The sequence below is a fragment of the Heptranchias perlo genome, chromosome 17, assembly GCF_035084215.1.
Source record: "Heptranchias perlo isolate sHepPer1 chromosome 17, sHepPer1.hap1, whole genome shotgun sequence".
NCBI lineage: Eukaryota > Metazoa > Chordata > Chondrichthyes > Hexanchiformes > Hexanchidae > Heptranchias > Heptranchias perlo.
Genome location: NC_090341.1, coordinates 6,950,767 through 6,978,407, shown reverse-complemented (window position 1 = coordinate 6,978,407; position 27,641 = coordinate 6,950,767). Strand labels below are relative to the sequence as shown.

The 27,641-nt window shown below is 44.8% G+C and overlaps 1 protein-coding gene across 1 annotated transcript in view; it reads left to right on the top strand.

Moving 5' to 3' along the window:
- LOC137334354 (collagen alpha-1(VII) chain-like) overlaps positions 1–27,641 on the top strand; it is a 299,572-nt gene that overhangs the window by 187,935 nt on the left and 83,996 nt on the right. The window contains exons 71-81 of the mRNA XM_067999062.1: positions 760–795; positions 3,962–4,066; positions 10,381–10,416; positions 12,289–12,324; positions 14,111–14,158; positions 16,584–16,619; positions 18,800–18,928; positions 20,774–20,983; positions 23,813–23,848; positions 26,059–26,103; positions 26,723–26,794. Coding sequence (XP_067855163.1) covers positions 760–795; positions 3,962–4,066; positions 10,381–10,416; positions 12,289–12,324; positions 14,111–14,158; positions 16,584–16,619; positions 18,800–18,928; positions 20,774–20,983; positions 23,813–23,848; positions 26,059–26,103; positions 26,723–26,794 — 789 coding nt within the window. The remainder of the gene's footprint in view (positions 1–759; positions 796–3,961; positions 4,067–10,380; positions 10,417–12,288; positions 12,325–14,110; positions 14,159–16,583; positions 16,620–18,799; positions 18,929–20,773; positions 20,984–23,812; positions 23,849–26,058; positions 26,104–26,722; positions 26,795–27,641) is intronic.

Sequence of the window (27,641 nt, the reverse complement as noted above, 5' to 3'; positions counted from 1 at the left end):
GGCCTCCTCTGGCCTGATCCTGCTCTCCGCTAACTTATGTGTGATTTGAAAGAGCTATTCAATTAGTCTCACTCCCCCCCCCCCCCCGCTCTTTCTCCATAGCCCATTTCCCCTTCAATTATTCGACCACTTCCCTTTTGAGAGTTAAAATGGTGTCAGGGGCCCGAATTACACCCCCGACATCTCAATATTTACAAGGCCCCCGCCTGCCTGCGGCTGGGTGACCTCCACGCTCCCGAAAACCCGGGAGTTGACATCGCAGGGGCAGGAAGGCTGCAGGGACCGCCCGGCCACCATTTTAACCACCTCCCCTCCCCTGGTCAGCACCATTCTCGTTGCGGTTGCCTTGGTTCAAGTTGTCTTTTAGAATGCACCACGCAGTTGGAAGGTTGTCCCTAGTGCAATAGAGTGGAACCACCATTATCGGCCATATTGGAATGCATCCTAGTTGCGAATGGAAACTGATGGAGAATTGAGAGTTCCCCATAATTTTGACCTTAACTGCTACGGCAGTGACCTAGATGCGCGATGGAAGATAAGTCCAACACAAATAACAAAAGGAGCTGTGCAGTGAGAAGGACATCCTGCAAAAAAAAAAAATCCATGGCGGGTAATTATGGCGTGTAGATAATTAAGATTCCGCTGTTATTGCAAGCAATAGAATTTGGACGGTGGGCAGCTACAATTAATTATCCTCCTGCGAGTCTGGTCAGTTGCTCTTTTACTTACTAAAATCCGTGTCTTCTGTTAATGTTTTAGGGTGAAAAAGGAGACCCTGGAAACAATGCAAGAGATGTACGTACATGTCACGGGACTTTGAACTGCTCTTCATGGCTTTGGTTGCGAGGGGCAGACTTGATTAAACCGTCTGAAAATACCAATGTTTACTCGCACAATGCCTTGTATTCAGGGGTGGCACAGAATGTGCCAGTGGCTGTGCCATGGTTAAGGAGGGATTTCTTTCATGCCACTCAATTGTCAAGGGTTCGATAGGAATGTAAGAGGAATCAAGGGTATGAAAAGACCACCCTTTGTCACCAGCAATGACTCTCCCATCATGGCATCCAATTGCATTTTGAATAACACCGATATTTTTGCATCCGTTACATTGCTTCACAGATCATTCCAACGTTTACCATTCTTTGATCTTTGAAGTTTTTTTGCTGATTGCCTGTTCTAAATTTATTTGCTCACTAATTTCCATTTGTTGTCACTGCTCCTACTTTCTTGGCCCACTTTGAAGCAACGACTAGCATTCACTCATCTATATAGAATCAGTCAGCACGGAAGGAGGCCATTCAGCCCACCGTGCCTGTGCCGGCTCTTTGAAAGAGCTATTCAATTAGTCCCACTCCCCCCCACTCTTTCCCCATAGCCCATTTCCCCTTCAATTATTCAACCACTTCCCTTTTGAAAGTTACTATTGAATCTGCTTCCACCGCCCTTTCAGGCAACGCATTCCAGATCAGAACAACTCAGTGCATAAAAAAAATTCTCATCTTATTGTTTAATATTTTTATATAATCGGTGAGGTTCTACAGTAACTGTTTTCTTTCCAGACTCTAAGGCTTGAATTTCCATAATCTTTCAGTGCAGCTCATTTCTGTTGCCTGTGGGGTCAGTCTCGCTGCCTGTTTTCTGTGCCCTTTCTAAAGGTGCCTCTTTGCGGCCTCCTCTGTGTAGCTTTGGCAGAAGCCTGTTGCTGAGCAGCCCTCTTAGCTGCAGGGGAGCATGGCATAGAGTGTGGGGAGGGAGGGGGCGATGGTGATAGCTTTAAGGCCATACACTTCCTACCTCCTCTCTATGAGAATTTTTTTTTAGCAATATTAAAACTTGGCCTTTTTTTCCCGTAAGGAAAATAAAACAAATTTGACATGGCGTCCATTGCTTCTTGTCAACCATTTTGAATTTGCACCTGATGGGTCACTCTGCTGTCCGTATCCTAACTCGCACCAAGTCCCGTTCACCCATCACCCCCTGTGCTCGCTGACCCACGTTGGCTCCCGGTCAATCAACGCCTTGATTTTAAAATTCTAATCCTTGTTTTCAAATCCCTCCATGGCCTCGCCCCCTCCCTATCTCTGTAACCTCTTCCAGCCCTACAACCCTCTGAGATCTCTGAGCTCCTCCAACTCCTGCCTTTTGCTCATTCCCGATTTTCATCGCTCCACCATTGGCGGCCGTGCCTTCAGCTGCCTAGACCGTAAGCTCTGGAATTCCCTCCCTAAACCTCTCCGCCTCTCTCTCCTCCTTTAAGACGCTTCTTAAAACCCACCTCTTTGATCAAGCTTTTGGTCACCTGTCCTAATATCTCCTTATGTAGCTCGGTGTCAAATTTTGTTTGATAATCGCTCCTGTGAAGCGCCTTGGGATGTTTTACTATGTTCAAAGCGCTATATAAATGCAAGTAGTAGTAGTAGTAGTTGTTGATGTTGTTGTGTAGCTGGACATTCTTGCTTTTGTCCTAGCCTCTCCCCCTCTAGCCCAGCAGCCATGGCTGCCATCAAACACCAGTCTCTCCGTTGTGTCAAAATCACAATTCCTCCTCTGAGGCGCCCACAGAATCAAGTTGTAGAATGCTTGCACGTAAAAATAACACAGCCATTCTGCGGTCCTTTGATGGTCTGGGTTCAAATTCGGCCAAGATGGACAGGCCAAAGCTTCTTTTCTAAGCTGGATGAGAGGGGTCCTTCATGGAATGAGCTTGGGACTGTTTTAGCACCCAGGAAGATAGGAACAGGAGCAGGCCATTCGGCCCCTCGAGCCTGTTCCGCCATTCAATTAGATCACGGCTGGTCTGTATCTTAACTCCATCTACCCGCCTCAGCAATAACTGACCTAGGGAGTACTCTCCTGATATTCCGCACCTTGATGAATACAAATGAAAACACCCTCCAGAGGTTGCAGGTAAATGGAAAATTTGATTGACCTAAAAATAAACCACGCAGGTCTTATAAATTCAAACTGCTTGCAAGGTGACAGCTTTAAATATGTTTCAAGGATGTTTATAATGGAATAGTGTTTGCTCGCTTTTTTTCTTCAGAGATCTGTTGGCTGATTTTTACACACAAAAGAATTCTAAATTCTGATTTTTTTTTAACTTAAAATTTTGGCCTTAGTTTTATTTATTGGTGCCTTCATGGTTGGAGATTTCCGGCTTGCAAGCCATGAATTCCTGTACCTGGATGAGGGCCATTCGCAGTGATGTGGAACATGGTGGATGCCATGCTGCTATTTACGCAAGGCTGTTCTCCAGAATGGCTTGTTTCGATTGTTTTTATTTTTCTTCAATTTTCTCCATTTTCTGTGGGAAACCGAGTCAGTCGCAAGGTGTAAGAAGGAGTTAGATGAACACCTGAGGAAGAAACAAATCTTAAAGGGTCTGGGGAAATGGGATCAGATTGGACATCTCTGATGGAACTTACCACTGCAACCGGCCCAGTGGCTTCCTTTTGTGCCTGTGATTCTCCTGAAGGTGCTGACTCCTGTTGGGGTACGGTTCCACAGGTGTGGGTACCTCACCCAAATGGTCGTTCTTCATGCACGAGCCTGGACAGTGAGCGTTGGCGTCCGTTTGACTGCTCAAGGCATTACAGGCAAAACTGACCCCCTTGCCATTTGATCCCCACCTGTGTGCACTTTCCTGCGAGGACCACTGGATTGCAACCGGGAGCGGGAATCCCGGATGACTTTTCTCCTCTTAAGCCACAGGGCCAACTGAGTCAAATTGTTTACGTTACACCCGTTGCCCCCCTCGACTGAGAGCTGCTAATTGAGCACTGAGCGTGGAGTCAAACCTGCCACCTGCTGGCTCCAGCATGGGTTTTGAAAGTATGCCTTAAAAGTATCGTGGTCATGGTGAATTGGTGGGAGTGATGTGGTGAAGATTTCTGAAAGAAAAGGCACAGGTAAACCTCTTTGCAATAAAAAATTCTCATCGTTTATGTGGTGATTCAACCAGGGTCGAGATGGCGTTAAAGGTGAACGTGGAGACCTTGGGTTGCCAGGCCTCATTGGCCCACCAGGACTTCCAGGTGTAATCGGTCTTCCTGGGCCCCCTGGGCAGGTAAGCAATATTTTATATGGTTAACACACAGGGGCTAAGGGAAATACACGGTCCTTCTTAAACCGTTACGTAGAAGAGCTCCTGCTTACACCTCTTCGTTATAAGGTTCTCAGCTTGTAAAGCCTTGGCTTAATATTTTAACACTTTATTTTATGGGGGTATGTCGGGTCAGATTTCCCTTGTCCGCTTTTTGTATTTTATCTCCTATTTTTTCTCCATCCTCCTGGTTGAGTGCCAGTAGTCGACGGCCAGGGGACTTGGGGACAGTGCTGCAAGGCCACCGCCTGTACCCCATGGAGTTGGTTGCCAGGAGGTGCAAATATGCTGCCCAGGTGTGACCTCTCTCTTCCCGTTGCTGGGGAATTTCGCAGCTCCAGCCTATCGCCTCTCCATTTAACGAGGCTTGGATCAGGCATTCAGCAGAGTGCGCCTCGAAATTTAAGCTTTTCCCATTCTATTATTAAAACAGGCAATACTTTAATTCCGAAGACATCATCATTATCGGGTTTTTTTGTGGTTAATCTAATTTTCCTCCCCCTTTTTTCTTCTCCTTTTGGTTCTACTGATCTTTTTATGCTGCGAAGATGGTGGTGAATTGATGACTGCGTCTCCTATTTTTTTTTGCTTCCCTCACTGTAGGGGACAGCTGGCCTCTGCTCAGTGCTTGCTCACTGCAGCGTGACAAAGAACTGGATAGCAAGCAGGGGCAGCAATCCTGGCTGACCTGAGGCCAATCGTAATGGCTTTCCTGCTGTCCCAGCTGAGATCAGCTAACTTAGCACAGACCTGAGTCCTTCTGATCTGTATGGCTTCTACCACACCAAGCAATGCACTTACTCTCTGAATCAACAAGAGAACATACTCCCACACCTTTAAATTATGGACACATTGGCCCATTTCTTCCCTCTTATTATACGCCCACTGCTACCCTCATCCCAAAACCAATTCTCAAAAAAGGGGGCAAGACGATCCAGTCCATTGATTTATCCATTTTCTACAAGTCCCACTTGTAAACTGTGTGACATCGCCTGTTTTTTTGAATAGCTAAACAGAGTTTTCTCTGCTTTACGGGATGCCTGAAAGTTTCCACTGCAAATTAGGACTGTCCTTCTCTGTTCTGTATTGATTTGAGGATGTATGTGTCTTGGTGTTCGCTATCAGCTGGGGGTACAGTAGTGTAGTGGTTATGTTACTGGTTTAGTGATCCAGAGGCCTGGACGAATAATCCAGAGAACGTGAGTTTAAATCCCACCATGGTAGTTTGAGAATTTGAATTGGAAATAACAAGTGTGCATTAGTAAAAGTGACCATGAGGCTGGTCGGCTTGTCATAAAAACCCAGCTGGCTCACCAATGTCCTTTTAGGGAAGGAAACCTGCTGTCCTTACCTGGTGTGGGCCTGATTCCATGTCCCACACTAACATGGTTGATTCTTAACTGCCCTCTGAAATAGCCTAGCAAGCCTCTCAGTTATAGAAGGGCAACCAGGGATGGGCAATAAATGCCAACCTTGCCAACGACGCCCATATCCTGAGAAAAAAGAACTGAACAGCATAGTAAATTACAGGTCGTATTTTGCAAAGGACGTGACGCAACTGCTGCAATACCAGGACCACAAGGGCCTTCAGGAACACCGGTAAGATGGCAAGAGAGACTGGTTACTTTAACCAATCCTAACATGGTCAGATGCTGACTCAAGAAGAGCTAATAGGCCCTGGCTTCCAATACATACCAACATCAGAAGAATTTTGAGGCAAAACACGGCCCCAGTTTAAAATAATGTAAGTAAATGCCCCACTCTATGGAGGTGGTGGTTTAACACCTCGTTGAGCAGAATAGAGGGAGCCCTGCTCTGTATTTGGCCCTTGGTGCACTGGATCTGCAAGATTCAATACTGACTCTGGCTAACAATAGCTGATATCTCTCACCTTGAGGAGCGCATAAAATTTACCAAGAATTTTTAAGAAGAATTGCTTAAAAAAAGACATGAAGAAATTCAAAGCCTCCCCAACCCACCGTGTCTTGAGAAAGGAGACCAGATTTCAAAATGAATAAAACCTCACCAGTTGTCAATAAACTATCTGTTATTGGTTTAATGCAGGACCCAGTGATTGTAGAGCATGTAAGTACAGAGTTCTGTGTCCCCAAGTCTTTAACTGTCAGTAATCCAATTCCTTTTTACCCAGTGCTCTCTAATATAACTAATAGATAGTGCAGTGAAACCTGTACAGCGAAGCCCTAAACTCTGGAAATCCCTCCCTAAACCCCTCCGCATCTCTACCTCTCCTCCTTTAAGACGCTCCTTAAAATCTACCTCTTTGACTAAGCCTGCCCTAATATCTCCTTTTGTGGCTTGGTGTCAGACATTGTTTGATAATCGCTCCTGTGAAGTGCCTTGGGACGTTTTACTATGTTAAAGGGTCTATATAAATGTAACTTGTTGTTGTTGCGTTAAAACACAACCCTTTAAACTTATGGAGATTATTTTTCCTCTTGACATAGTGAGGACAGAGTGGTTATTCCATGACTTTTTCTGTGATACTTTTTTGGTTCAATATCTTAATTCATTTGGCGCTCAAACTTTTAAATATATTGTTAGTGATACAATAATGCAAGAGACAGTTCTAGAAAAATTTGAAGCTCACCTGTATTCATTTTGTCCCTTTGACAAATGCTATTTTTGTATTTCTTGATCTAGAATAGGATTTCACACTGCTAAATGTCACATTGATCCAGACCATGATTTGATACTGCACATTATCAAGATCTAGAACCGGATAATACCACTGTACAGTATCACATTAATCTAGAACCCATTGTGTTATACGGCACAGTAATCTACAACAGGATAGTACCACTTCATGGTTTCACATTAATCTAGAACTCAATATGTTACACTGTACAGTGTCACATTTGATTGAAAGAGTAATACTGCTTGGTGTCACGTTGATCTAGAACAGTATGTGGTCAGTGACCGAGAGCAGTATGTTACACGAGATACATCACATTGTTCTGGAACAGGATGCTACACCACAAAGAATCAGATGGGACTACAGCAGTTTCTCATGCTGCATTATATCACATTGATCTAGAACAAGATGCTGCGCTGCACAGAATTGCATTGATCTGGAACAAAGCTTTATACTTCACTGTATCACGTTGATTCACAAACAGCCAAGTTATAGCATGTTTGACAACACCTGTAATTGGTATAAAACCAATGATTCTTAGCCACAATATAATTGACTGCATCTGATGTTCAAGAACAATCAACATAATGATTTAAAATTTCTAATGATTTGAACCTGATTTAGAATTTGGGGGATATTTTTCAGGAACTCATTATTTAAATTAATGTCCCTGCATGTAATTTATATTAGACAAAATTGTAATGAGGTAAACCTTCAGCATCCATGTTTCTAGCTCAGTGCAGTTTGAGATCTAGTCCTTCCTAACTGGAAGCTAACCTTTGGTTTTCAGGCTAGTCATGCCTGCTGAATACAGGTTATGCTGTGCAATGCAATCTCCATTCAGAACATGTATTGTCCGAAGGAACTGGCAGCTTGTCATCCCGTATGGGATGACAAGCTGCCAGTTCCTTCGGACAATACATGTTCTGAATGGAGATTGCATTGCACAGCGTAACCTGTATTCAGTGGGCATCACTGGCTGTGTTGCTGATTGTCTGTTCATTATTAAGTGGGAATGTGTATGTGGTCTGTCTGTGTGTGCACAAAATCTGTGTGTTTTTCATTGCCTTGAGATGTCATATGCAGTGCGAGGGGAAAAATAACTGGGCAACTTACTAACACTTGTGGAAATGATTGTTGACTAACTTGTAAAGCTGTGCTCATGGATAAACTGCAGCAGTAACGTGTATTAAGCTCGTGCTGCTCAGCACTATTTTCATGGTTCAGATGGTAAATACAGTGCAGGTTGGAGTACGGACCAGAGCGATCCCAAGTTTAATCTTAGATCTGTCCTGCGTTGGCCTCAGTGCACCCAGGCCAAGGTCAAAAGAGAGGATTCTCGAACCGCCTCCCCCCTTCCAATTGCTATTGGGTGCAGTTGCCTGGACTTAGCCGTGATGTTCCCTCTGTTGAACTTTCTAGTTCCCGACCATAGAGTGAGTTGCTGAAAAGCTGCCGTCACCTGTGGAACTATAACCCTGAAGAGAAGGGGAGGAAATTGGGACTAGAATAAAGCTCATATTGCTTACAGGTGGCGCAGTACCAGAGGACACTGGGAATATAAGAATTGATATCAATCCCCACTTTCAGGCATTGACTGTGAGTGGGCCTTTCCAGTGCTTGCCATCATCGTTATTGGTGGACATAGTAATGACACTGTTTGAACTATGAAGACCCAAGGTTAATTTCAGCCCGAATGCCACGGGCGAAGATCTCCTTTCCTCGAGAAGCCACTCAGATAATTCTGCTAGTCACCATCTCACTTGGTCGAAAGGCTGGATCTAGTTTAGAAGACCGCCTGAAGACTAAATCCAAAGTGCATGGAGAACATAGGGACAAGAGGAGGCCATGCAGTCCCTCGAGCCTGTTCCACCATTCAAATAGATCATGGCTGATCTGTATCCTAACTCCATTTACCCGCCTTGGTTCCGTAACCCTTAATACTCTTACCCAACAAAAATCAGTCCATCTCAGTTTTGAAATTTTCAGTTGACCCCTAGTCTCAACAGCTTTTTGGGGGGAGAGATATCCAGAGTGTGGTTATCCCAGGGCAGCTTGCCTATTGTCAGCGCTCAGTTCCATTATTGGGGGTGTGCATGGAAATCAAACACTGCAGTCATTGCTATGCCTGAGTCTAAATCTGTGAGTGATCTGCCTGGCCTTGAAAAGCCTACCATCGCACTCAATGCATTTCAAGCTCAGCCTTGAAGACTCCCGTCAGTGTGTATCGTGCCTAAACTTGAAGCGTCCAATATTGCCTTGACTGACCCTCAGGAGCCAAGTATTAGGACCGATGCATGCTGAGCCTGGCCAGCAAATGTTGCTCTGTTGGTGCAGTCACTGATCAGGTCAGAGGTTGGGTATTCTGCGCCGAGTGACTCACCTCCTGACTCTCCAAAGCCTTTCCACCATCTACAAGGCACAAGTCAGGAGTGTGATGGAATACTCTCCACTTGCCTGGATGAGTGCAGCTCCAACAACACTCAAGAAGCTCGACACCATCCAGGACAAAGCAGCCCGCTTGATTGGCACCCCATCCGCCACCGAAACATTCACTCCCTTCACCACTGGCGCACAGTGGCTGCAGTGTATACCATCCACAGGATGCACTGCAGCAACTCGCCAAGGCTTCTTCAACAGCACCTCCCAAACCCGCGACCCATACCACCTAGAAGGACAACAGCAGCAGGTACATGGGAACAACACCACCTGCACGTTCCCCTCCAAGTCACACACCATCCCGACTTGGAAATATATCGCCGTTCCTTCATCGTCGCTGGGTCAAAATCCTGGAACTCCCTTCCTAACAGCACTGTGGGAGAACCTTCACCACACGGACTGCAGCGGTTCAAGGCGGCGGCTCACCACCACCTTCTCAAGGGCAATTAGGGATGGGCAATAAATGACGGCCTCGCCAGCGATGCCCACATCCCATGAATTAATAAAAAAAAGTCAAAATGCCTGGTAAAGGCCATCAGGTGGCATTCTGACATTTCTTTTATTTGCTGTGCACTTGCCACCTGCCCCCTCCTCATAACGATTATTTGCAGTATGGCTTCTTGCTTCCAAGGCTTCTGCAACAGCAGAGTATTTCCCTCCCCTACCATGACGGACTCCCAATGGAAAGCAGACATTATGTTGCACGTGGAATTAGCTCCAACGCCAGAAAGTGGAGCGGGGTCGCAGGAAGGGGCTTGGGGGGCGAGGCTTCTCTCAGATAAATCAGGAGATTTGGACGGGATATTGTAACTAGGGAAGGCTGGGCCGTGTGTTTCGTTTGTAAAAGTGGCATCTTCAGTGGCAGGCTCTGATCTCTGTCCTGGGTCAGAAGGCAGTGGGTTTACTCCTCACATCAGGATTTGAGTGGGTGCATAATCTGGTACTGAGGGAGTGCTGTACTGTCGGAGGTGCATTGTTCTTTGGATAAGATGTCAAACTGAGGTCTGTTCAAGTAAAACAGTAATGGGAAGAAAGTTGGTTTGGTGATCCCAAAACCTTAGCTTCTTTCTCAAGGAGCTGATATTGGACCTTTACCAGGTCCTTATAATATTGAGGGAATTTTAGAATGTAGTTGAGATTTAAGTCTGGTTCCTTTAAAATTCATGACTTTGCTTATCTTCTACAGGGAATACCAGGTATCCCAGGAGCAACAGGCCCACGTGTAAGTTCTTTATAATCTCTCTTCTCATGGCTGATACGTCAAGCCCTATCGTCTAAGAAGTTACTGTTGCTGATTTAGCAGACAGATTTTGAACATGTTCTTATGACATTTTTCCATCAACTATTTTAAGAAAGGTATTAACCCGTTTATTTTCAATAGACCAACACACTTGCTAAACAGAGGAAGGCCATAAGAACACGTTAGATGATTGTCTGCTAATATCAGCAACATTCACTTCAGGGCTATAGCTTTTTAAAAGGTACCTTTCTCCATTTTGATGTATTGTTTTTCTCGGTGTACAATGCGCAGCTCTCCCCCACGCCCTCCCCCTGAGGTGGTGGGCAGGGAACATGTGCCCGGGCCTTTTGCAGTTTCATTCTGTAGGCCACCAGGAGACATGTGTTGGTTACAAAAAAAAAACAGAAAAGAATATTCAATGAAAGTCTCCTCTGCCTGAAGGCAGTAAGGAAACCATGTTAAATAAGTTTGGGAAGTCTCAATACAGCTCCTTGTGGTCACGAGCTTACAAAACCATCCCTAATTCAGCACTGATTGGCAGTCTGACTCAGAGAGACCACAGGTTGGCTGGTGTGGGAGATGGTAAAAGGTGTCGGACTGTGCAGTAATGGGTGGTCTTCTGAGATTGGGGCAGAGTAGAGGGAGCTTTACCTTGTATCTGGTTGTGATAGATCTGACATGGGAACAGAGGAACAGTAGTAGGCCATTCAGCCCCTCAAACCTGCTCCGCCATATAATTAGATCCTGGGTGATCTGTACCTCAACTCCATTTACCTGTCGTAGCTCCATCTCCCTTGGTACCCTTACCTAACAGAAATCTATCGATCTCAGTCTTGAAAGCTGCAATTGTCCCAGCCTCAGTGCTTCCATGCTGATACTGGATGCCTGAAATGTGAAGTGTTCCATTCCCCAGCACTGGCATCCTTCTTCGTGATGGGCACAAGAAACAGCTGCACAGGTTGTGGCACAATCTTTACGCAGACTCATGGAGAATGTGAATTCTTAGATCAACGTTCCGAGTGAGTGTTGTGGGTGACTGCTTTACCCGACGTCAGAATTGATCACTATTTGAAGATAATCAAATCTCTTTGCATTTGGCACATGTCCTGTGTCAAGTGATGAGCAGAGAACCTGTTTGAGGTGAGGATACTAAACTGATTTGGACGTAGTGTAAGCTGTGGCTCAGTTGGTAGCACTCTCGCCTCTGAATCAGAAGGTTGGGGTTCGAGCCCCGGTCCAGGTCCTCAGCACATAATTGAGGCTGATATTTCAGTGCAGTAGGACAACCTGAGGTGCTCTCTGCCTGTTGTGGTAGAATTTACACAGAGACACAGGCCATTCAGCCCAACAGGTCTTTGCTGGTGTTTCTGCTCCACGCAAGCTCCGACTTCATCTCACCCTATCGGCATATCCTCCTATTCCTTTCCCCCTCATGTACTTATCTAGCTTCCCCTTAAATTCATCAGTGGTTCTGGTGGATGTTAAAGACCTCAGGGCACTATGTGAAGAAGAGCAGCGAGTTCTTCCGGTGTCCTGGCCCATGTTCATCCCTCGACCCGCACCATCAGGAAAACACATTAACTGGCCAGTCATCTCATTGTTGCGTGTGGAAGAGCTGCTGTATTTGCCTACATAACCACAGTGACAGCACTTGTTGAATGTGAAGGCCTTTGGGGCATCCTGAGAGATGTGGTGACGTCCTTATATAATAAACAGAGGCTTGTTGAAGATGGCAGGGTAGGTATTGTGGGGGAATGAGGTCAAAGGGCCACCTTCACCCACACCGATCTTGTGAGCGACATTCATTTGGTTGCATCACTCAAGTACGTGTCTCATGTTGCCTTGTATTTGCAGGGAGAGAAAGGAGACACGGGCTCCAAAGGTCACAAAGTGAGTATCTCAAACTCTCTAGCGGTGTGTACGTGTATGTATTAAATGCTGGAAATACACAGTGGGCCCATCAGCATCTGTAAAGTCAGAAGACGGCTTAATGTTTACGATGTAGACTGATCAGAGTTTCAGCAGTTCCAATGATTGGTGTTGGCTGTAGCTCAGTGGTTCATCTTTCGCCTCCCAGTCAGAAGGTTATCGGTTTAAATCCCATTACAGAGACGGAACACATAACCTAGGCTGACACTTCAGTGCAGTACTGTGGGGAGTGCTGCGCGGTCGGAGATGCCGTCTTTCGGATGAGACGTTAAACCGAGGCCCCATCTGCCCTCTCAGGTGGACGTAAAAGATCCCATGGCTATTTTGAAGAACAGCAAGGGAGTTCTCCCAGTGTCCTGGCCAATATTTATCCCTCAACCAACATCATCAAAGCAGATTATCTGGTCATTATCTCATTGCTGTTTGTGGGAGCTTGCTGTGCACAAATTGGCTGCCATTACAACAGTGACTAAACTTCAAAAGTACTTCATAAGAACATAAGAACATAAGAAATTGGAGCAGGAGTAGGCCAATCGGCCCCTCGAGCCTGCTCCGCCATTCAATAAGATCATGGCTGATCTGATCCCAACCACAAATCTAAAGAACACAAGAAGTCGGAGCAGGACCCGGTCACATAGCCCCTGGGCCCTCTCCGCCACCCACAGGGCATTGACCGATCCGAACTCAGCTTCATGTCCAATTTCCTGCCCGCTCCCCATAACCCCTAATTCCCTTTACTTCTAGGAAACTGTCTATTTCTGTTTTAAATTTATCTAATGATGTAGCTTCCACAGCTTCCTGGGGCAGCAAATTCCACAGACCTACCACCCTCTGAGTGAAGAAGTTTCTCCTCATCTCAGTTTTGAAAGAGCAGCCCCTTATTCTAAGATTATGCCCCCTAGTTCTAGTTTCACCCATCTTTGGGAACATCCTTACCGCATCCACCGATCAAGCCCCTTCACAATCTTATATGTTTCAATAAGATCGCCTCTCATTCTTCTGAACTCCAATGAGTAGAGTCACTTCATTGGCTGTAAAGCGCTTTGAGGTGTCCTGAGGTCATGAAAGGCGCTATATAAATGCAAGTGTTTTTTTTACACCTGAAACATTCCTCACTCCTTCTCAGATTTTGATGAACCCTCTGTTACTTCCAAATTTCTAGTATTTGGAGGTTTTTCCCCCCCCTTTTAGCTCCCCCTTGTTGTATGGCTGTCTGTCTTAGCATTAAAGTCCACACAGGCCTAAGAGAGGGCTCCGTGTGCTATAACACGAATGAATGATACTCTTTATTGCAATTATTCTTCAATTATACATTATTTTCACGGGGTCCTAGCGCCTGAACGTAAGCTCTGAAATGCGTGCAACCCGTTAAAGTTCGCGGGGTCATGGAGGTGGTCCCTTCATTTGACTACCATTGGTTGGTGCCCAGACCAATAGGGACGCACCTGGGATACCTACCCCCCCCCGCCATTGCAGCAATGCCCAAAAGTGCAAGGCAGGCGGCCCTGCCTGGGAGGGTATCAGGGGTCCTCCCCCCAGAAGGAAAGCTGACTCCAACACATCACCAGCCCTCGTTTATTCTGCTCCATGCAGTCACGTATTGTCGCTGTATTAAGATAAAGACCACTGGGGCAATGGAAAACCTGGCAAAGATTCTTTTTTAAAAGCTAGAATACAGCTATGTATTTATTTTAATCTTTGCAAAGACATTATGAAGACTATTTCCCCATTCTTTGATTTGTGACAGGGACACGATGGCTTTGATGGGAAGCCCGGGACGCCAGGGACATCTGCTGTAAGTACAGAACGCTTCAAGTTTGTTCCGACCTTAATTTAGTGTTGCAGGCCCGAAATGGCCAACCCACCAAATGACCTCATGTTGTTTGTGGGACCTTGCTGTGTGCAAATTCGCTGCCCCGTTTCCCACATTACAACAGTGACTACACTTCAAAAGTAAAGTATAGGCTGTAAAGAGCTTTGGGACGTCCTGAGGTTGTGAAAGACACAATATAAATCCAAGTCTTTCCTTCTTTCTTTCCTTATTGGACGTCTTCAAATTAGTGAAGGTCGGTGATGTGTATGACACTTGTATATTTTTAACTGAACACTAGATGGCCCCCTGATGGGAGTAAGCACTTTGTGGGCCGACCTGCAACATGTACATTAGTTAAGAATCTGACTACGAACATACAAACAATGACGGACAGGAAAAGACTCTCTGGTCCGTCCAGCCTGTCCCACACAACTGCGATGCCTTGTGCATCTCAATATGTACACTCCCCACCCCACTCGAAAGCCATGTGATCTCCTGGGAAGGTGGGAATGATAATCCGTCAATAAAGGACAGGCTTGTTGGCCCTTTTCCTGTTTCTAAAAGTTGTTACGGAGCAGACCCACAGAGGAAAGGAATTACGCCTCCACCACTGGCCTGGAGCCTCGTCAGCCCTGAGCAGAGCTAGGGCCCTAATGCTGTGGCCTCAATACCCCGACCCGCGATCGCTGCTGCCACCGGGTGTGCCTCGCGAAATGACCCCCTCCATCTCAGTGCCAGTGCACCAAGAGCTTGGGGAGTGCGAATGAAGTGGGAGGGGTGGGGAAAAGGGCAAAAGCAAAGGGAAATGGGGCGAAGAGAATGGCCAGGCAGCGAAATGATACAGGGCCACTATGGAGAGAGAAGTTTAAGTAGCAAAAAGGGAAACAAAGACATCAAGGAAACCGGCAACGAGGAGAAACCAGAGAAGCAGAAAGGATGAGAAAGCAAGCAAAAAGAAAGTGAAGCACAAGCAATAAAGAGGAGGCGTGTGGTCACCCTTCCTACACACGTGTGCTCACAAATGCACATACACACTAACACGCACACACATACCCGCCACTCTCATTCATCTCCTAGTAACACTGGCAGAGACCATTCTGCTGGGGATTGGTGTGTGGGGGAGTGGTGAACATTACTATATAAAAATTACCGTAATCACACAACACAGTACATGGGTTATACAAAGTACAATCACTTAAACTGCCTCCAAAAGTATATTTTTAAAATGCACTAGGGTCGTTCATAAAAAGAATTTATTCTATCCCCAGCCTAGGCAACGCCTCAAATTTAAAATTCTCATCCTTGTTTTCAAATCCCTCTATGGCCTTGTCCCTCCCCATCTCTGTAATCTCCTCCAACCCTATAACACTCCAAGATCTTTGCGCTCCTCCAATTCTGGCCTCTTGCGCATCCCCAATTTTAATTGCTCCACCATTGGCGGCCGTGCCTTCACCTGCCTAGACCCTAAGCTCTGAAATTCCCTCCCTAAACCTCTCCGCCTCTCTCTCCTCCTTTAAGATGCTCCTTAAAACCTACCTCTTTGACTAAGCTTTTAGTCACCTGTTCTAATACCTCCTTATGTGGCTCGGGTGTCAAATTTTGTTTGATAATTGCCCCTGTGAAGCGCCTTGGGACGTTTTATTACGTTAAAGACTCTATATAAATGCAAGTTGTTGTTGTAGATTGACGGAAGCAATATTTCAGCCAACGCACAATAAATATTTAGTTCAAATATTGTCGCCACAATGAGGTGATGTGTTACCCCTTGTCAAATGCCAACTAATTGTGGGACATTAATTGAGAAACTTCACAGAAACTGGAAGTTCGGAAGGGTGAACCTATTGCAGATTATCCATGTTGCATCCTGTATAACTGGTATGGAGGTAACGTCAATTGTTGCAGATTACCAGTACCAGCTAAACATGGAATTACATAGAATGTAAAGCACAGAAACAGGCCATTCGGCCCAACAGGTCAATGCCAGTGTTTATGCTCCACACGAGCCTCCCTCCCTCCCTACTTCATCTCACCCTCTCAGCATGTCCTTCTATTCCTTTCTCCCTTATGTGTTTATCTAGTTTCCCCTTAATCCCAATCCCAAAACATTCTATATAAGGCACTACCAGTATGGAGGACAGTACATCGGAGATTTTTGCAAAAAAAAATGACTCTGAGCACTTCCGAATTTTATTTTATAAAAGGTCAGGAGCCAAGGGTGGTGATGCAAACAGAACCACTTTAAGGAAGACATGGAGCATCAGTTTGTAAAATCTGACCTGCCTGTCTCTCTTCTCCTGCACCCTGCTCCTGTGGAGAGGTCACTAGATATTTTCACATTTAAGCAGTATCACCTCTTTGTCAAGTTGCCTGTTTTAGGAGAATTAACACATTTCATTTCTCTTTGCAGAATGTTATAGAAGCTCTATCAAAATTCGGTGTTAAGGTAAACTGCAATGAATTAACCTTCTGATTTAAGGGGGAGAGAGAACTCCTCCCCACATTCAGCACTCGCCTCTCTCTTTAACTGTGTTTCCCTCTTCTCTCACCTGCTTTCCTTTTCTTTTTCCTGCATCACTCTTCCTTCATTGCTTCCTCTTCCTTCATTGCTTCCTCTTCCTTCATTCCTTCCTCTTCCTTCATTCCTTCCTCTTCCTTTGTTCCTTCCTCTTCCTTTGTTCCTTCCTCTTCCTTTGTTCCTTCCTCTTCCTTTGTTCCTTCCTCTTCATTGCTTGAATGATGAAGGAAAATACTGTTTTTGTACCAGTGACGAGGGCTGCGGGGGGGGGAGGGGAAGGGGGCGATGAACCAAGGATTAATTACGATGCATCTAACAACTATAATTGACTGTGAAGATGGATCCCAGCAGGGGCTTCCCTAGAGAGGCTCCACATGCCCATGGGGGTATACACAGGGATCTCTAACATGCTGAGCATCTACAACCCTAGCACTGGCCTAGTCAGAGAGGCTAGCACCCCGACACAATCTGAACTTCCTTTCAAACCATTACACACTTGAGGAGAATGCAGCCAAAGATCTCCCATAATGTTGCCCACTGTAAGTCAAAGGATACATTATGTGTGACGTCTGCAGTATGACAGGAAGTAAGTGTGATGTTTACAGGAAGCGCGCACTATACACAAGACTTCCAATGTTATGGATAGTATATTAGACGCATAAAAATAACAGAAAGTCTGCAGCAAAAAAAGCTAGCTTGACCCATTAAGCCGGCTCCATCCAGAATCCATATAGGATTGTTCTATTATGGACTATCTCCCACGCCACCTGTCGATCCCCTACTTTATGGAACACCTAAGTTCCTTCCTCATCATTCCTTGGAAATAAATCAGTCAGTGCTATTAATGTCTCTCCAACCCTCAAACCCCCTTCTCAACACCTATCAATCCAGATCTTCTTTAAAGGTGCCATTGGAACCCCTGAATCAGCTGCTTCCCCTGGGAATCAGTTCCATGTGAGATATTTCACCATCCTGTGAGATATGGTGGATTAAACAATATTTCACGTCATTATTGCGTTCTGTTCCGTTTAATAGTGAAGTCTGCGTGTTTGTGACTATTTGGGATTTTTTTTTAATATGACTAGCTGCACTTGTTAACACAGTGCCACCTTCATATGTAACTGGTACTGCAGTTAAATGTAAACTCATTTACAAAACGTCTCCCCGTAGATGGAGCCTGATATAAAAGCTTTCAATTCAATTAGAAATGCAATGTTGTGACGCACACGGCGAATTTAATATCTAATAGATATTATAACATGGAGATGACCCTTGTGGTGAGTAATGGGAATTGGCAGCCAAAAGTCTCCAAAACTTTACACTTGCGATACAGGAATATCCTCAGCATGGGAACGAAGGCATTTACAAATAACAGAAGAAGCATCATGTCGTTTTAAGAACATAAGAACATAAGAAATAGGAGCAGGAGTAGGCCAATCGGCCCCTCGAGCCTGCTCCGCCATTCAATAAGATCATGGCTGATCTGATCCTAACCTCAAATCTAAATTCATGTCCAATTTCCTGCCCGCTCCCCGTAACCCCTAATTCCCTTTACTTCTAGGAAACTGTCTATTTCTGTTTTAAATTTATTTAATGATGTAGCTTCCACAGCTTCCTGGGGCAGCAAATTCCACAGACCTACTACCCTCTGAGTGAAGAAGTTTCTCCTCATCTCAGTTTTGAAAGAGCAGCTCCTTATTCTAAGATTATGCCCCCTAGTTCTAGTTTCACCCATCCTTGGGAACATCCTTACCGCATCCACCCGATCAAGCCCCTTCACAATCTTATATGTTTCAATAAGATCGCCTCTCATTCTTCTGAACTCCAATGAGTAGAGTCCCAATCTACTTAACCTCTCCTCATATGTCCGCCCCCTCATCCCCGGGATTAACCGAGTGAATCTTCTTTGTACTGCCTCGAGAGCAAGTATGTCTTTTCTTAAGTATGGACACCAAAACTATATGCGACGCATTGTGCTGTGAAAATTCTGTTGGTCAATCAAAACGATGGATAATTGAATTTCTACCGTGTGTGTGTAGATGATAAAGGAAAATTTTATGTAATCATGGACACATCAATAATTTTAGTTTTTGTTTTAAATTCTTCAGATTTCTGTTCTTCAGGAAATCCTGGAGAAGTACGATCAGTTCGATCGCGAAAGTCAGAGACTGCCAGGGGAGAAGGGGCAGAGAGGGGACAAAGGAGACCGCGGTGAGAAAGGGCAACCGGGGAATGAGGTAAGGTGAGATTTTACCGGTTGCGTATCTGTGGACAAGGCAGGCACAAGCGGATCCAGTGTTCGAGCCCTGCATGTGGTACATGACGTAGGGGCATTTATAACTGTGCATATACAGGCAGTCGCGTGCTTCGGAGGATACAGCTGTCAATATTATTCAGTACACCTGAATTTATCATTAGCATTTGTGTCTTCATTTTAATGCAATTTATGTATACTTGTTCCAAATAAAGAGGCAGGGGAGGTAAAAATTGCCAAAAATCGTTTTCGTGATGGTGATGTCCCTTTAAATATGAATGACTGACTTCATAGAGGAGGAATGATTAATAAAAGTGGCACATCTCATATCTACCATAAACAATTGCCCTTCTAGAGCTTCAAAAGTGTTAATATATAAATATTACTTTTTTTACAGACGTTTTTATAGACAAAGGAAGTTGGAGGTAAAGGAAAGTCAGTGTTGAGAGTACTTCCTGCCCCCTCCCAATATTTGGTCCTACAGGACATATTTTGACAAGTTTTTCTTTAGAAAGAAAGGTTAATTATCTCGCCAAGGTAGGGATGCTTGCATCGTCTCTACCTCTCTGACTGGCCACCCCAGCAGCTTCAGCTATGGGATGTGTCCTGGAATAGCTAAAGGAGGGAGCATGACTTCAAAGTAGCCAGAAGTCAGCCGCCTGAGAAAGCATCTTGCCGGCTGGGAGTGTGCCCCAGAGTGACTCCATTGCACTCTGCCCCACTCTCTCCTTCGACTCCCCAGTCCCCCCTTCGGCCTGACATTTGCAATGCAGTTACTCTGAGACACTCCCTGTCACCGACATGATCTGGAATGCGCTGCCTGAAAGGGTGGTGGAAGCAGATTCAATCGTGGCTTTCAAAAAGGAAATGGATAAATACTTGAAGTCACTAATAAATCCAATAGGGAATTCAGGAGAAACTTCTTTACCCAGAGAGTGGTTAGAATGTGGAACTCGCTACCACAAGGAGTAGTTGAGGCGACAAGCATAGATGCATTTAAGGGGAAAAGGGAGAAGAGCAGGGGAATGGGACTAACTGGATTGCTCTTACAAAGAGCCGGCACGGGCTCGATGGGCCGAATGGCCTCCTTCAGTGCTGTAACCATTCTATGACGTCACTCCAACAGCCTAGCAGAAAGGAAGGCCTCGCCCGAGCCTCTCCATGTTAGCAAGATAACTGACCTGTTCAAAAAATTGCCAGGACAAATTCCTGTTAATTTCTGTTGACAAAAAAAGGAAATACTTTGAACAAAATATCCTCCTCTAGTCTCTCCTTCCCTTTTAAACTCAATGTGAAATAAAGTTAAGACTAATATTGTTTTACTTGTAAGTGAGACGTTCTTTTTAGAAAAGAGAAGACTGAGGGGTGACCTAATAGAGGTCTTTAAGATTATGAAAGGGTAGACGTAGAACTCGGGGAAACCAGAACTCGGGGCCATCAATATAAGATAGTCACTAATAAATTCAATAAGGAATTCAGGAGAAACTTCTTTACCTAGAGAGTGGTGAGAATGTGGAACTCGCTACCACAAGGAGTAGTTGAGGCGAATAGCATAGATGCATTTAAGGGGAAGCTGGATAAACACATGAGGAAGAAAGGAATAGAAAGATATGCTGATAGGGTGAGATAAAGAAGGGGTGGGAGGAGGCTCGAGTGGAGCATAAACACCGGCATGGACCAGTTGGGCCAAATGGCCTGTTTCTGTGCCGTACATTCTATGTAATTCTTCCAGATCTGTGGACGTGAGGTGAGAAATACTGATAGTCCTGCCGTGGACTGGTCAGAAGCTTTCTTTGATAAGTTTCAATTCCTTTCTGTCATTTTACAGGGATTCATTGGGATTCCTGGAGAAAGAGGACATAAAGGGGACAAAGGAAGCCAAGGTTTTCCAGGGGTTGAGGGGCCACCAGGCCGTGCAGTATCAGAACGTGGCCCTGAAGGCCCTCCAGGTCAATCTGGTGAACCAGGAAAGCCAGGAATCCCAGGACTACCAGGTCGCATTGGAGAAACAGGAGAAGCTGGACGCCCTGGAGATAAGGTTAGTGTAAAGCCAACATGGAGCTTATACAATCAATTCATCTCGCTCTCTCCCCTTTCTCTCTCTCTCTCCTTTCTCTCTCTTCCCCCTTTCTCACACTCGCCCCACTTCTCTCTTCTGCCTCCCCTCTCTCTTCCTTTTTTTCTCTCCCTTTATTTTTTTTTTCTCTGTGTCTCCTTCTTTCTCCCCTTTTCTCTCTCCCCATTCTCTATCCAGGACTTAAGCCCATAATCTAGGCTGACACTTCAGTGCAGTATTGAGGGAGTGCTGTACTGTCGGAGGTGCCGTCTTTCGGATGAGACATTAAACTGAGGCCTGGTCTGTCCTCTCAGGTGAACGGAAAAGATTCTGTGGCACAATTCCAAAGAAAAGCAGGGGAGTTCTCCTAGTGAACCTGATTGAATTTTTTGAGGAGGTGACTAAAGTAGTGGACAGGGGAATGTCTATGGATGTTGTTTATATGGACTTCCAGAAGGCATTCGATAAAGTCCCTCATAAGAGACTTAGCTAAAGTTGAAGTTCATGGAATTGAGGGCAAATTATTGACCTGTTTAGGAAATTGAGCCTCGTGTTCCATGTCAAGTTTCATTTTTGCCTTTTTCATGGACGGTTTACCCATCACTAGAGACTACATCCATACTTAGAAACTGATTTACTCCAGCTATCTTACATGGAATTACCACTCTCTTGAGTGACCTCAAGGTGTTGTCATCTCCAAATCTAAAACATGTAGAACTTCTATATTCCTTAACCTTGCGACAATCCTCACTACTTAGAGAATCAAGATAACATTTTAACCAATCTACCCCGCATACAGTTGAAGTACGTTCACCATCTAACACTGCGCAATTAAAGGAATCCGCGACTAATACATCCATCACAGGATTAAAACTCCTTGTGACCAGTGTAATCTCTTCATATTCATCATTATCTTCACCCTCTTCCTCAGAACTACTTTCTTCATGCGTCTTTTCAATGACCCTGCATCTTCGCCCTGGGTAATTCGCCTTATAATGATACTTAGAGTCACATCTAAAGCATCTATGATTTTTTTCTTGGACGTTCCTGGAATTCATTCGCTCGTTATTACTGTCCCAATTTTGTCTTCTGTTGATATAACTGAATTTGCTGTACCTGCTTCCATCATCAATCTGGCTGTCTCTAATGCCTGCGTCCAGTCTCTTGAAAATTTTGAAACCTGGTCTGGCGCCTGCGTTTAGTATCTGGAACATTTCGAAACCTGGTAACCATCGAATCTTCTGTTCTTTGTGTCACAGCGGAAGGCCTCATTAATTCCGTGAAGGCTGAGGGGAATGACTGTTTCCCCAGGAATTTTATTTAAGGCAGCAGACATTTGATCCATCAGAGTCTCCTTTTCCGAGAACTGGACACCAATTAGGACCAGTTGCCTGTCCGTATGAGACACCTTAGCACAATCTAATAATTTAAACGCTAGTACCGATCCAGGGATTCCCAATTGGAACTTTGCCAACCTTTTGTACAATTTGTTAAAGTCCATGATATGCTCTTCCATTGAACGGGTGTCCATTTTCTGAAATCTATTACATGCTGACCAGGCCTCATAAGCACCTAACAGGTCATTTTTCTTGTAGTTTTGATCCAGGAATTCTATTAGAAAGGTAAAGCCTTCATCATTATCCAAAAGATCTGCATCCATCTCGGAAAATACCTTACTTATGATTTTACTTTGTTTGAGAAGCGACAGTGCCAAGGCCATGCCTTGTTTTCTCTTTGGCAGAGTAGTAACCCATGTCCACATAGCAACCTCATTCTTCCACTGGTCGTACGGTTCAAACTCCGAGAACGTTGGAGAGAAATCGTACCACAATGATTTAAACTTGTTTTCTGCCATTTTCCACAATGGCCACTGGGCTTTCAAGTTTTTTTTTGTATGTCCAAAAAAAAAATCATAGTTTCCAACCCCCGCCTTTAGGTGACCATTCTCTGCTACCATGTAATAAATTGGATAGCCAGGCAGTGAAGTTTAGAATACTAGAGCCTGGTCTTCAGTTGCTTCCAAGCCTTTATTCAGAGAATTGTAAACAATTTTACAACACCAAGTTATAGTCCAGCAATTTTATTTTAAATTCACAAGCTTTCGGAGATTTTCTCCTTCCTCAGGCAAATGTTTCAAGAGCTCCTTGAAGCCTACGCATTTATACATATAGAACAATACATGGTGTTTACAGACTGCCCCTGCAACTGCCCGTTGCCAAGGCAATCACCGTGTTCAGACAGAGAGGTGTCACCTGCAGAACCCCCGAATACACATTCAACAAAAAAACAAACAGGGAAAAAAAACAGAGAAAAAAAACACAGAGAGAGGCAGAAACATCCGGAAGGCAGAGAGAGCCAGCAAATGACCCATTATATTAAAAACAGATAACATTTGTTCGCTGGTGGGGTAACGTGTAGCGTGACATGAACCCAAGATCCCGGTTGAGGCCGTCCTCATGGGTGCGGAACTTGGCTATCAATTTCTGCTCGACGATTTTGCGTTGTCGTGTGTTCAGAGAGATCAACATTACCCACTCCACACCCTAGATAAGCTCTCATATAAATGGATACAAGCGAGTCCCCAATTGATACGCACCACCTGAATACAATTAGCATTAATTGATATAAATCATATGCATACAATTAACAATGTATTTATGTTCTTAACAAAGATGTCGCACAGAGATAGAAAGGCCTTGGAGGGAGGGACTGGGAAAGCGAGTTGATAAAATGTGTCATGTCTGACGGCAGTTCGTTTTTTTTCAGTTGTCCTTGCTCTTTGCTACAGTCAATTGTATTTCCTTCCTACAGGGCGAAAGAGGGGAAAAGGGGGAGCGAGGCGACACTGTAAGTATTAAAGATCTATCCTTGTATTAGAGTATTTACAGTGATTTGCAGCACAGGACTGCTTACAACAGCTTCCATTTATGCAGTCACTCTTGCGTAGTCAACCTTGCCCATCAAAATATCCCGCGGTACTTTATGAAGGAGGGAGGGGTGGACAGCAAGCTGGGAGTAGGAGATGGGAGCTGGTCAAAGCCATGGTGAAATGAGTAGGCTTTGGGCATTTTACAGATGGGGAGAGCAGTAGGAAGAGAATCCTAGAATGCTCTACATTCAATGTTGAATTTCTCAACTTGACCGAACACTAAGTAAGTCCCAGGACGTGGTTATGAGCCAGAAGGGTAGATCTTGACTTTGTGTGATTAGTGTAAAACAGGTGATAGCGAGTTGACAGCCCGTTTTACACCTCTCCTGATTTTTGTTTACATTGACTTCAAAGTCAAAATCTACCCCAATAAATCCAATAGAGTTGTTTACCAACACTTCCGTAACTTCAAATAGCGATCAATGTTTGTTGTGCAGGTATTTGCTACTTGCTGATGGGACTAGATGTGCTGCAAGATCATGAACATAGGCCATTCTGCCCCTCGAGCCTGTTCCGCCATATAGTCAGATCTTGGCTGATCACAACCCCATTCACCTGCCTTTGATCAGATTTTTGCTGTTTCTTTTTTTTTTATTCGTTCATGGGATGTGGGCGTCGCTGGCGAGGCCGGCATTTATTGCCCATCCCTAATTGCCCTTGAGGAGGTGGTGGTGAGCCGCCTTCTTGTAGTTTGTGTGGTGAAGGTTCTCCCACAGTGCTGTTAGGGAGGGAGTTCCAGGATTTTGACTCAGCGACCATGAAGGAATGGCGATATATTTCCAATTCAGGATGGTGTGTAACTTGGAGGGGACCGTGCAGGTGGTGTTGTTCCCATGTGCCTGCTGCCCTTGTCCTTCTAGGTGATAGAGATCGCGGGTTTGGGAGATGCTGTCGAAGAAGCCTTAGCAAGTTGCTGCATTGCATCTTGTGGATGGTACACACTGCAGCCACGGTGCGCCGGTGATGGAGGGAGTGAATGTTTAAGGTGGTGGAAGGGGTGCCAATCAAATGGGCTGCTTTGTCCTGGATGGTGTCGAGCTTCTTGAGTGTTGTTGGAGCTGCACTCATCCAGGCAAGTTCACCTGATAACATTTGAGGTCTTTCCTTTGTTTGAGTTTGGGGAAGCCATGAAGAAGATAAAAGAGAAACAGTTGAAATGCAATCCTAGATCAACGGTCGCAAACTTTCTCTCACAAACCTCCATCCATCCCTCCCTCTAAGGAGGCTGGACAAATGTAAACTGGAAGTTGTGATTTTATGGAAGGGTTATTTGGGTTTCATCTTTGGCGCTGTGATTCAGCTTCAGGACAGGCAAATGAGCTGAAATCTCTTTTCTCTGTATCAGCCGTGGCTCAGTGGGTAGCACTCTCACCTCTGAGGTCAGAAGCTTGTGGGTTCAAATCCCACATCCAGAGACTTGAGCACAAAATTTAGGCTGACACTCCCAGTGCAGTACTGAGGGAGTGCTGTGCTGTCTTTTGGATGAGCATTATACCAAAGCCCTATCTGCCCTCTCAAGTGGACGGAAAAATCCTATGGCACTATTTTGCAGGGGAGTTCTCCCCGGTGTCCTGGACAATATTTATCCCACAATCAATATCACAAAAAAAAAGATTATCAGGTCATTATCACATTGCTGTTTGTGGGATCTTGCTATGCAAAATTTGGCTGCCGTGTTTCCTACGTTATAACAGTGACCACACTTCAAAAAATAAAAGTAGCATTTTCTGTAAAGCGCTTTGTGAAAGGTGCTATAGAAATGCAAGTTTCTTTTCCTCTGACGGTTGTAAAACAACAACTTGCAAATAGTGAAACATCTGCAGATGTTTTGTAAGTGTAGGGGGAGGGAGGGAATGGACACCAAGCAGGAGTTGGGTGACTGACAGATCCAAGGGGAAGGTTTTTAGGAGGCATTTGAAGCCAGAGAGAAATGTAGCAAGATGTGGGGGGTGGGTGGGGGGGGGGGGGTTGGGAAGGAAATTCCTGAGGTGCAGTTACTAAATCTGACGTTGATGGTAGAATGGAGGAAACGTAGACAGTTCAGAATCAGATATGCAATTAGTTTCAGCAGGTTCACTCCAGTTTACGTTTCAGACTCATTAATAACGGTTTATTTTCCCACTTACAGGGCCGAGATGGTGCACAGGGTCCAAGAGGACTTCCAGGGCCCAGGGTAATTATCAGAACTGCTTAACTTATCTAACTAAATGAAATATACATCGCACTTCACGTTATTACCAGGGCGTCGGTCAACTAGAACCTTAACTGGTTAGGCCCAAACCTAAATAAACCAGTCAGCCATTTCAAAAACTGTTCTTCATCATAGTGACGGAGGGTTGAGAATGGCATATTTAACCCATCAATATCCAAAATGGCTACATATTTCCATTAAACTAGCAGGAATTATGTAAAAGTGTGGGTCAGAGTGGGTTAAAGCGGGCCATTGTATCCTACTGACCACTTATTATAGAAATCATAGAAATTTTCAACACAGGAAGGGGGGCCATTCGGACCAACATGCCTGTGCTAGCTCTCTGACGTTGGTGTACACAGTGCTTCAGGTCATGTTTGATTTTTTTTTCTCCAGTTCAGAAATGAAGAGGCAGAAATTGTGCGATAAATGAGGGGTCACCATTTGACCTGGTATTCATTCATTCCCGACGTATTTAAATGCCATTATTGTGTGTTTCCATTGTTTTTTATGTATTACAAGCAGAAGATTTTTTTCTATAGCAAATGATGATAGTTTATATAGCATTCACCTCCTAATATTTCTGTGACCTTTCTCTCAGGCCGAAAAGCCAGAAACAACAAGCCTTGGTGTCCCCGGGGAAAGAGGACTTCCAGGGCCACAGGGAGCAAAGGTCAGTATCTGAAAAACAAAGAAACAAGGTTGGGAAATTTTAGCCATGATGTGGAGATGCCGGTGATGGACTGGGGTGGACAAATGTAAGGAATCTTACAACACCAGGTTATAGTCCAACAGTTTTATTTGAAAATCACAAGCTTTCGGAGATTATCTCCTTCGTCACTCACGTGACGAAGGAGATAATCTCCGAAAGCTTGTGATTTTCAAATAAAACTGTTGGACTATAACCTGGTGTTGTAAGGTTCCTTACATCGGGAAATTTTAGGGCATTGCACCAGGTATTTTTTTAAATTTCTGTGCAAACAAACATTGTTTCCTTGCATTCTGGGGTACGTCACATGATCATGTCACTAACAGTTACCGTGCCGTTGGATGTGTGATCTTGTCCAGGTGCAATCAGGCTTACATAAGAACATAAGAAATAGGAGCAGGAGTAGGCCAATCGGCCCCTCGAGCCTGCTCCGCCATTCAATAAGATCATGATCTGATCTGATCCTAACCTCAAATCTAAGTTCATGTCCAATTTCCTGCCCGCTCCCCGTAACCCCTAGTTCCCTTTACTTCTAGGAAACTGTCTATTTCTGTTTTAAATTTATTTAATGATGTAGCTTCCACAGCTTCCTGGGGCAGCAAATTCCACAGACCTAGTACCCTCTGAGTGAAGAAGTTTCTCCTCATCTCGGTTTTGAAAGAGCAGCCCCTTATTCTAAGATTATGCCCCCTAGTTCTAGTTTCACCCATCCTTGGGAACATCCTCACCGCATCCACCCGATCAAGCCCCTTCACAATCTTATATGTTTCAATAAGATCGCCTCTCATTCTTCTGAACTCCAATGAGTAGA